This window comes from Terrapene carolina, unplaced genomic scaffold (assembly GCF_002925995.2).
Source record: "Terrapene carolina triunguis isolate 2854851 unplaced genomic scaffold, T_m_triunguis-2.0 Scaffold234, whole genome shotgun sequence".
Lineage (NCBI taxonomy): Eukaryota > Metazoa > Chordata > Testudines > Emydidae > Terrapene > Terrapene triunguis.
In genome coordinates, this window is record NW_020664585.1 from 2,138,043 (window position 1) to 2,148,880 (window position 10,838).

General features: G+C 53.4%; 1 protein-coding gene across 1 annotated transcript; it reads right to left on the reverse strand.

Annotated features, from left to right (window-relative positions):
• Positions 1-9,499, reverse strand: ASPHD2 (aspartate beta-hydroxylase domain containing 2). Its single transcript, XM_026656999.2, has 3 exons — positions 8,335-9,499; positions 4,080-4,193; positions 1-1,787 (listed from the first exon to the last, which is right to left on the reverse strand). The coding sequence occupies exons 1-3, from the start codon at positions 9,218-9,220 to the stop codon at positions 1,678-1,680; spliced, it is 1,110 nt and encodes a 369-aa protein (XP_026512784.1). The 5' UTR covers positions 9,221-9,499; the 3' UTR covers positions 1-1,677.
• Positions 9,500-10,838: the final 1,339 nt, after the last annotated feature.

Here is a 10,838-nt window from a genome sequence, read left to right on the forward strand (position 1 = left end):
GATAGTCTTCCTTATGTACTGGTACCAAACTGTAACACAGTTACCGAGTCAGCCTGCTTCCTTTGTAATTCTATCACAAAGTATTCAATGTGCGTAGAAATCATGCACGTCACGTATTCTTTTAAGAAGATATTTGTGTAAAAATACTTCATGTATTTGAAACTTCTACCTTATCTTGCAATTTAATCACTGAAAAATCTGTGTAGAAAACTCATTTGAACTCAGGTGTATACTTTCCCTTGTACATCATTCAGTAGTGAGTAATCCAGGGACCCTCGCAGACTCATTTTCCTCCTCCAGCAGTTACCCGTTATCACATTTGCTTTCCAGTCAGAACAGTAAGTACATTTGGCTGTATACATGACATGCTGTGTTACACATTATACACCTGACATTAGCTCTGTACTGAGACACACAGACAATTAGATACTCTCCAAGAAAAACACATAGTTGAGCTGGTGGACACGACTCTTACAGGTAGGCAGAAGGCGATTTCCCTTCTGCTCTAGAACTAGAAGTTATTAAATACCCCCTGCGGAGGGCAGTTTGATGCTCTACCGTTCCGCGCACTGGGAGAGGAGACTGAGAACCAGACACAGACCAACTTCCTCGGGGGCTTGGGCAACTCATGCGGTTCCTCGCTACTTTCATACAACTCATCCCTTTGCCCCACCAGCTGGTGTGTCTATCCCAGCCCGGGGCGCTAAAAGCGTAAGGTAACAGCTCTGGGAGGGGTTTAGGCCAATTAACAAAAACCTTTGGTCAAACTTAAGGTTCAGGTTTTCTATGTGACTCTCCCGGGCAGCGTCTAAGTTACTCAGCTGCCTGGGGTTGAGCCCCTTGGTCGCTTTCAGCTCAGCTGAAAGCACCAGAAAGGCTGTTTTGTGTGTTCCCAGCCAATCTGACCAAGCAAGGGCTTGTGGCAGCAGGCTCAGGGCCAGACACCTTCTTCTCGAATGCACTGGAGCCGTCATCCCAGCCCTAGGCAGCCACCTGCCGTGCTATTCACACACTGGAGGAAAATGTTTTTAAAAGCCTCTGGCCCCACAGCCCCAATGCCATGTGCTAGCACAGAGCTTGTGTTTGCAAAGCACCATCACCCTCTTCAGCTTCGGGTTTGCAATGGGTCTGAACGCGCTCTGCCCCAGAGAAGTTATTCTGCACAAAGGAGCAGGGAGCCCACCGTGCTCCTCGGCCATTTCCATCGGGCTCTCCGAGTTGTCCACCCGGTGACTGTGAACAGTGACAAAGACAGGCTGAGCACAACACTTAGCTGACTTTGTTTGGCGACCACAAGAAATGTTACATTATTACATTCAAACAAACACCCTCCATTTTGTTACTCTAATTCTGAACACTGCAAACACAGTCGCAACATAACACAGACTACAGTGGTACCGCAGCGAAATCCCAGAGTGAAAATAATGCACTCTCATGGCGGAAAGAAATCCCTGAAGCAATGATGGAAAGAAAGAGACCGTAAGGTAATGCAAGTTGGAAGCTTCCATTGACAGTAACCCCGGAGAGGGGAAAACCCAACACTGTATGTGCGATGAGAAAGGTTTCCCGTGAGGCAGGCTCCCACGGGTGGAGATGGAACCGCAGCGGGGCTGCATGAGGCAAAGCCCCGGCAGGCCAGCCACCTGCCCTCGAACCCACTATGGCAAAGAAGCACGATCATCGTCCTGGAGCAAAGATAAAATCAAGGGCTTGGCGCTCGGCAGCTGCAACATTCGGGTGCCACAAATCCACCATAAAGATCACACGAGGGCCCTCTTCGGGGGGACCTACACAGAACACAAGAGCCCAGCCATGAGGCACGAGCAGGGGTCCTGGCGCTCACGCCACAGTGCTGCACTGTGCTGGCTTCAGGAACCCCCATGCACACATCTCCCTTCTCGGGCAGGCAGCGGGGCTCTGTTCTTCTGCCTAAGGGTGTCCGCACGCTGCCCTGCCCTGGGACAGAAACTAGCCTGGAGCCCGCCTGGCAAGCAGTGCAATAGCACTCATGGTGCAACAGGGAGGGCTCTGCCCCGCCCCACGCGTCTGTACCACAGGGGCCCCTAGCCCCATCTGCCACCCCAGACCTTTGAGAGGGTCTTTCAGCCAGAGGGAGCCCAAGAGCTTCAAGCTGATGGTTGTACAACGGCCCCCCTTCCTCCACTCCGCAGGGGTGGGTACGCTCAGCCACGTGTACAATGCCCAGCGGTGCCACAGAACCATTGGGAACAGGATGTGAAACTCTGCCTGTCCATGGAACTGCATAAGGCATTTGAATGAGGCAGCATGTAATGACCCTCTAGATGATGGCCAGAACAGTGGGGGGAGGAGGGTGTCTATTCCCCTGAGGCTCCAGGTCTGTGCCCCCCTGGCTATCTGTCCAACCCCAAGGGACAGGAGTTATTTACTGACCATTGGCCAGGCTCTCCTCTGAAACAGAGCCCTGCCAGCACCACAGTGCCCCCCTCCTGCCCCAGGTGGTGGAACTGGTTCAGTACTGACTGGGTGGGAGAGGTGCCCCCTACTGAGTCACCAGCATCACAGCAAATGTCCTTGGAGGTTTCCCAGCCAAACACTGCGTGCACCTGGTGCTGCTTAGCATGCAAATGCCAAGACTCTTGTGTTTGTCCCATAAACTGAGCAATGCCCTGGGAACCGCATGCTAATCTGCCCTTGGCAATCCCCCAGGTCTCTGGGAATGGGCTGTTTTCCCATTGCTGCAGGAGAGTTTATGTGGGGAGCAGCACCCACTCTCCCCAAAGTACTCCCTGTGTAAACCAGCATGACAGCTGCTCCTATGCCATCACCCACTCAGACAGGTTCATTCAGCAGAACTCCCATAAGTGAACCAGGAATGAGAAGCAGCTCTACCCAAGTGAAGGGAAAGGGACATAAAACAGGTACAGGGCTCCCATCCCTTCCCCCGGGGCAGTGAGCAGCACGAGAGCACACACCAGGCCCGAGCAAGGGAAAGAGCGCTGCAGCAGCGGACCCAGCCGTATTTCCTGCTGCACCAGGCCAAAGTCAGAGGGGAGGAGTCAGAGGACACCTGACCCAAGGAGGAAGAGATGGATTCAGCAGAAGCACCTGTGCCTGAAGCAGGAGTCAGACCAGACCCACAAGGAAACTGTGCTTCCTGCTACCAAGCGTGAGTACTTGGGAAATGGCAGACGATCTGGATAACTGGGTGGGGAAGAGCGTTCACTGAGGCTAGGTGGGAGGTAGTGGGTAGAGTCTGAGCTTCCCTCCCTGTATTGAGGCAAAGAGACTACCTGGCACAAAGCATATCAAACGCTTCGCACCATTTGCCACATCCTGACTTGTCAGTGATGCTGTCTGTTACTATTACTTGCCATAAAAGCGGCTTGTGTGGCCCTGGGTGGCTCCCAGGCAAGGAACCTTGCTCTGGGGAAGTGGGGAATCAGGACACAGCTGCCCTTTGCATTTCTATTATAGCAGCTTTGCAAAACGTCTGCCCACCTGCGGAGCAACATGCTGGTTTTCATGCTCCCTGTCACCATGGGAAAGGCAGACAAGGAGGCCTCAGGCCTGGGCTGGCAAATGCTTGTGACAATTTTGCAAGGCTGAAATAAAGTCGCAAACACAAGTCAGGCCAAGCAGCTGACTGCCGAGGTGGAGTGGGCCCTGGGCTCTTCGGAAGCTGTGTGTGCCGCCCCTCTCCAGGAGCAGCTGGGGGTTAGTGATGTGCAAGCCCCAAAAGGCTTGGGTTGGATAAATACCTAACACCTCTCTGCAGGAGGGGGCTGGGTGCAGAATCTGGAAGGAAGAGGCCTCGTTGAGATTCCTAGCCCCTTCTGGTTATTGGCTGGGACCGACCTCCTGCCTTTTCTCAGGGTTTTGAGTGCAGGGAGACCAAGGGAAAGCCAAACCATTGATCCAACCCTTTCCAGGCCTTGGAGGAGGGTCTGCTGTACCTGCCCCAGCTTATCCCTCCCTTACTGGGTTGGAGGAGCCTGAATGTAAACCTGTTTTAAAGGCTGCCGATAGCTGAGTGAGGTGAGGCGGCAGGGGCGTCTAGAAGCAGTGAGCCTGGCAGGAGCTGGGCATGCTGTACTTGCCTTCGTGAAATGCAGTGTGCAGAAAGGAATCGTCAAACAGGAGGCATCGGCCTTCAGCCCAGCACTGGGGCTCGCCACCCACCACCAACTCGCAGTTGCTGGGAGTCTTCAGACCTTCAGGTACGAAACACAGGAGAGAAAAGAGGACAGGTGTGGGTCAGGGGAGCTGTGTCTAGGTGGCTAAACCCTCCCTTTTCTTTAGGGACCAGGTGAACCCTTTGTCTGAGCCGTGGGCCAAGCCCTGGAGTTTGCATCTCCAAGCCCCATTGCATCACTTTCCCATCATGCTGAGCTTCACCAGCCTGAAGCCAGAGCTGCGAGGTGCAGTACGTAGCCACAAGCAGCTACCCAGCGCAGCCTGCCCTGGCGGTTAATGGCCACGTTAGCGAACCACGTTTCAGGAGAGCTTGTGATGTTTTTAATGGGGGAACTGACTCTCCCGCCCAGGAATGAACTGCAAGCAGTGAGCTGGGTGATGTGGCTTGTACTGCAGTGAGGGCTGGAGCGTAAGGAGCCGCTTCCGTCTGTGTCCCAAACGTGTCTGGTGCTTAGCGGGGCTGGCGCTGAGCCAGAATTCAGATTGACAGAAATGCTGCACTCCATCTGCAGTGCTTGGAACTTGGGCAGGTGCTCAGTGCCCGTGTGGGCTTCCAGCTCAGCCAATGCACTTCAGTCCTGGCCTGCACCCACACCCAGCTCAGCAAGGGCACCCCTCCCCCCTCAAGCCAGTGCCTGACCGCCATACAACCCTGTGTGGTAACGGAAGGCTGGTTGTATTCAGTGCCTGTCATGAACGAGCGTGATACCACAGACTCCTTTCTTTGGGGGGAGCCTGGAGGCGCAAGGTGCCCAAAGCAAAGGCACAGGAATCCTGAGGCATTTCTCTGGCTTTGGATCGGAAGTCCGAGGGAAGCAGAGATGTTCTGCCCTGGTCTGATGGGGAGGGCACTGGACTGGGGCTCTCGAGAGACCTGGATTCAGTTCCTGGCTCAACCACAGACTCCCTGTGTGCCCTTGGCCGAGTCATTTAATCTGCCTGGTGTCTTGGATCCCTTCTGTACCATGGGGCTAGCAGTGCCCCACCTCCCAGGGGTGCCATGAGGGCAACATCCAGTCATGATTGCCAGGTGCTCAGATACTATGGTGACAGTGGCCTTACGTATACCTAGATGGGTAGAAATCCAGGCAGCCCCAGCTAACCCGGCTATGATGGACTGACCAATGCCACCGAGAACACTGTACTTTTATTGAGATATTAATACACCAAGGACCCCCAGCAAGCAGCTGACTCCTTGAGGATACCTTCTGGTTTGTGAAAGTAACGTCCCGCATTACAGCCTGGGGATCAAGCTGCTACAATGGGGCCAAGAGACTGTGTATAACTGGGGGAAGACACAGGGATCCGTGCACTCCTGAGTCTCGAATGGTAACATATGGCATGTGTTCCGCTGCTGCTCGGAGCCCCAGGCATTCAGAACACCCACAGCAGGAGACTGACTTTGATGCCAAAAACACGTGGGCCCAACAGGGGCTCCCAGCCGCCCAGGAGAGCCAGGCTTGTTTATGTTTCTTTGATGTACGTTTCAGAGACTGCAAAACAAAACCTGGTTCCCTCCACACACGCTGTCCTGAGCTGCAGAAGCTCCGTCCTAGAAGATGGGCATGAGGAAGAGCGTTGGGCACTGGCTTAGCAATGTCTAGCTGACCCCCTCTGGGCTGAAGCAGGGCTTGAAGCCTGGAGAAAGCACCGCTCGTGGCATTGGGCATCCAGGGATGGGAGCCGGGGAACCTGAGCCTAGAGATGGTGCCACAAGCTCACTCTAAACAGAGGTTTAGCTACTCCATGGCAGGGCACACCGGGGCGCTGCAGCAAGCTGACCAATGAACAAGAGCAAGGTAGGGTCTCCTAGGGGGCTTTAAACACACACAAGTCTCTGCTCTCCACTGGGGGAGCTGGGACCTTAGCACTAAGGCAGGGAAAGAGCACTCCGGGGTGCCCTGTCACCAGACCTCCGAGCACGTGGAGTGGGAGTCTGGGAAATGCCAAAGGGAAGGGGTAGAACGGCCCAGCCCTACCGGCGCAATCTTCCCCACTGTTCAGCTCCACCTGGAGGGGAGACGCTAGCGAGCCCACAACCCAGGCTGTGCTGCTCTGCTCATTGTTTCCCAGTGTCAGAGCTAGCCCGTTCCCTGCTGGGCTACTCCCCTTCCCTGAGTGGCTCTGGGCAGACCGGCTTACACTGCAAATGGCCCTTGGCTTGTGCACAAGTCAGATGAGCTAAAGTTCAGAAGCCTGGAGGCCAGCCCGAGGCAGTGCTGGGCACGTGGCTCCCGCCCTGGGGGCACAATGAGGCCTGGAGTCCAGGGGCGAGGCCTGACAAAGGTAGGTTCTGTATTGCCAATAGCCGGGCCCCTCGCTGTGACCCTGACTTTATGGGAGGGGATAAACCGCCAGCAAGGCTGAGCCGGTGGGAGCCTTGGCAGGTGGTGTCTAATAGTTGCATTGCTCTTTCCATCCCGCTCCTAGGTGCCTCGGCCTGTCCCTTCCAGAGGAGAGGAGATGGGGAAGTTGATGGAGAGCGCTACTTGTTCCTCCTCCCCCGGCCAGACTCAGCCAGCTCCCCAGCTAGCCTAGGGAAGGGGGAAGGGGAGCATGGCTCTAGCTGACCTGGTCAAGCTCTGGGGCTAGAGAGCTGCTTTGAAGCTTGCCTCTAGCTTAAAAACAACAAGCAAGTGCCAGTGTGTGTGTGCCTGGCAAAGGTGGCTGACCAGTCTTGTGGGGTGTGCCAGCAGGGCCACAAGCAGATTCTTCCCCCACCACAAACATTATTGCTTTCTATGTTCCAGAATCCTGGCTGTGCGCAGCAGAGACACTTTCCCAGCCAAGCTCTCCCAAGGGCTAGAGGGCTCCCAAGGACTGTCAGCAATCCAGGCTTTCAGCTCCTTGAGCTGTAAGTACTGGGCTCTGCTCGGAGACCAATCTGCAGAGGCCAGATGCTGTCTGGGCCTCTCCTCCCCTTGCTTTTCAAAGGGATGGCTGATGTGCACAAAAACAGGCTCCTGCGGCTTCAGTTAGAGCTGCCCCCGCTGAGGCTGCTGCTTGGAGGCAGCCCCTTCTGCGCCACAGTCATCTCACAGCAGCAAAACCTGAGTCACTAACAGCAGCCCCACTCCAGATGATGAAGCTGCAGGAGGAGGGGCACAGGCTCTGAAGCAACTAAGATCCTGTTCTCGTGCCCGTGGCCCAGGAGGGATGGTATCTAAGTGAGGGTTTGCCAGTTTCCCTGCCAGTTCAGCGTTCCCTCGTGGTTCAGGTGGAAGTAGCTGGAGTGTCTGGGGCAGCCCAGAAAGGCCCCATCACTTCAGAGCCTCCCAGGCAGTGAGCATGTCGTCCCCCACCCCCTGTCTGCAGTCAAGCTAAGCGTTGTCTATCCATACCATTTCAAAAGGGCTGAAAAGAAATGTGGTGGGGGAGAGGAGGAGAAATCCCCCTGGCTGCTGAGCTAGAGGCCATGGAGAGTTCTTGGCAGAGTGGGGCGGCTGGAGCCCTTCCTGCATTTCGAAGGGAAGGTGCGGCACCCAGTGGGAGCTCTGGCCTACATAATGTTCCTATTGTGCTAAAAAAAAACCCTAGCAAAACACCAGGATCAGCTCCTGGAGACACAAATACCAATGTCTGGCTCCTCGGTGGCTTTGGGTGTCGTGTGCAATCTGAGAGCAGGCTCAGAGCTAGTAAAGAGAGAAAAGCTGCGCCTCATGCAGGACCCTTCCATCCATCCTAGCAGTTAATCTCACTGGTTCGGGAGTGTTTGCAGTGACGCTCCGTCACCCAGAGAGTCACTTCTTTATTGCCCAGTTTCTCTGACTCCAGTTTCCTAAAATCTGAGCTTACGTTTCCTTCCTTAGCTCCAGGCCACTGTGCCTTGAGCAGCATCTTCCGAGACAGAATTATTCCCTCCTTTCCCTTTACGCTGCGATCATGACCCCTCTGTGACTATCCTAGTTTAGGGTAATCCTTATTATTATACAAATCTAATCCTTGTATAATTTTTTTACCCTTCATAGGATGGTCTCTAAATCCTCCTTTAACTTTGATGAGAACAGACTAAACCTGTCAGGATTTGAACTCAGTACCTTGAAAATACAGCAAACTCTTCACTAAGTTCCACAGCCTTAGAAGAACTAACATTAGTTTTAGCAACAAAGAAGGAAGAAAAATACCTGTAGCTCTTCTCTGCTTCTGCTGGATACATACCTAAATGGCATCGTATGCGGATGTTGGTTGGGCCATAGTGCTCCCCAATGACCGTGCCAGGGGTCAGCACAGAGATGCACGCGTTCCCAAAGACATTGTTGCCAATGCAGGTGCGGAGGCTCCCAAGTAAGCGATACGTCCGTGGGCATTTCCTGCAGTTCTTGGGAACGCACGTGCCCTGGTTCACCAGGTAAAAGGTGAACCACTCCCCGCTGGGCGTGCTGTTCATTTTCCATCCTTGCGGGAGGCTGCAGTTTGAGAAAGCTTTGTAGAGGGTCTCGAATTCACACAGGATGGTCTGGAAGTTGCGTTCCAGTAACTCCACGTCGTGTTTTTGAGCGTCCCGTGAGAAATAGGGCATTGTTGGTAAGTCTGGTAAGAAGAAGACTTCTGGCTTCTGGATGGATGGTCGGCTGTTTAGGTAACGCCCTTGCTCTCGGATCCCCTTGTGGATCCTGCCCATGCCAGACCAGGAGTAGCGCTTGGCATATTCCTGCAGATTGTGATAGAGTTTCTGGTTAAGCCCATCGTTACGTGCGCAGCGCACACACGCGGGGGAGTGGCAGTAAGCGTACCCGTTCTGCAAGCCATTGGCATCGGAGCTCTGCATGAGGGAATTCACAGTGACATACGTGCGGGGCTGCTCCCTGCCAACGTGGTAACAGTACCAAACAAACAGGACCAAGAGGCAAGCGACAGCAGTCAGTGCAGTGGTGTCACAGTCCCGGAAGGACTGGATCCCTGTAGCTATAAAGTCCCGGAGTCCATCCAGTGACCAGCTCCAGTCCATCAGCCACTCCAAAGACATTTTTGTGAAGCTGTTCTTAGAGGTGTATAAAAGGGCCAGGTGATCAGTCCTCGTGGTTCTTAAAGGCACCCACACCATGCAGGTTAGTAGGGGCACGGAGGGAAGGGCTTGCCATGGAGAAGCATAGTTGTACCTGTTCCCTGGACACCTGTAAGCACTGCATTAGTGAGTGGCAGGTTGTTAGTGTTCACATCTACATGTTTGACGAGGCCTGTGCCACGGTATCAGGAAGCCCTACGGTGCTGTTATCGTTAGTGAAGCATCAACTGTGGCATCCCTGCCAACGTTCTGAGGTTATTCGTTCTCAAACGCAGCGCAGACAGGCAGGGTCTGAAAAAAAACAAGAACCCAGATGGGCATTAGGGTTTTTTCAGTCTGGAATTACTCACCGTGTGTCGGATTCAGCATCTGCTTGCTGTTCTGAGGAGATCTGGATCCCATTCTGCAAGCTGCAGGAACTAAGCAAAGGGGGGGGGGGGGCGTCATTTAAGTGAAAATATTTGGACCAATAAAGATAGAACAGGAAATGAGGCCCCTACCCAACCCTGCCAAGTATCTTAACCAGATGATGGACATTGTCTTGTGCTGGGTTTCCTCCATCCCTCCCACCCACATTTTATTCCATGAATATCAAACAGGATGTGAACCCAGTTGGGGGAGCATCAAGTGATTACCCAGCCAAGCCTCTGTCCCTTGCTACTGGTGCACATTCTTCCATTCCCTCCTCGAGCGCTGTGCAGTAGTCAGCGCTGCTCCCCCCGATCCTTTCCTCCTGCCTGCTACAGCATCACTTCTAAAATCTGGTTGATGCATAGCCAGGGGAGAAGCTGGGAATGTTCTTTTAACAGATGTATCTTGTACCACATCACAGATTAAACCTTGATCTAAATGCTCTGAAATGACTCTCCTTTCAGGGAATAGAGCGCTTTCCACTGAGAACAGATGATGCCGCTCAGGTGGTTCCTAACAACAGAATCCATGTTGGTGGAATGCCAGCTTTTCTCGTTTTAGACGCACAAAGTGGAAATGAGTGCCCCCTGTAGGGCGGCAGGGAGAGGGACGCCCTGGAGCATACCGCGCTCCTTAGCTCTGCATAGCAAAGCAGTGGGATTGAAGTTACCAGACAGGTGAGCTCCTCAAGGATCAGAGGGTCTGTTCAGACAAGGCTCCTGACGTCTGTGCTCTTCAGGAAGTATCTAAAGCTGTAATCTGCAGAAGTCACGAGGCTCTTTCACAGGATCCCAATACTGCCTGCTTTGAGTGGGCTAGCAATGCCATAGGAACAGTCACTCTCTGACAGAGCTGGGCACTGCTGTGACCAGGGGACACCAGAAAGGGCAGAAGAATAAATTGGTGAGCGTGGGGGGGTGTGAGGGGTGGAGGTTTTTTTCTTTTTTTTTCTTTTCATCTAATTAACCAAACTTATCTAAGTCCCAACGAGGTGTCGGGTTTGCTGTGCACCCTAGGCAAGGGTTCACACCAGCTCTTGTTCTATCAGAACTGGGTCATAGGAACCTCATTCCCACCTGCTTGGTAATCAGACTTGAGACCTATTTTGTTTATATCTTATTTTAAAAATCTCAATTTCATTTAATTTCTCTGAAGCCATCCTGCTGTGTGCGCCCATAGCATGTCTCTGCCGCCATCTATTCTTACCCCCATTTCCTCTATCTGTTACTCACTTGTTGCATTGTCT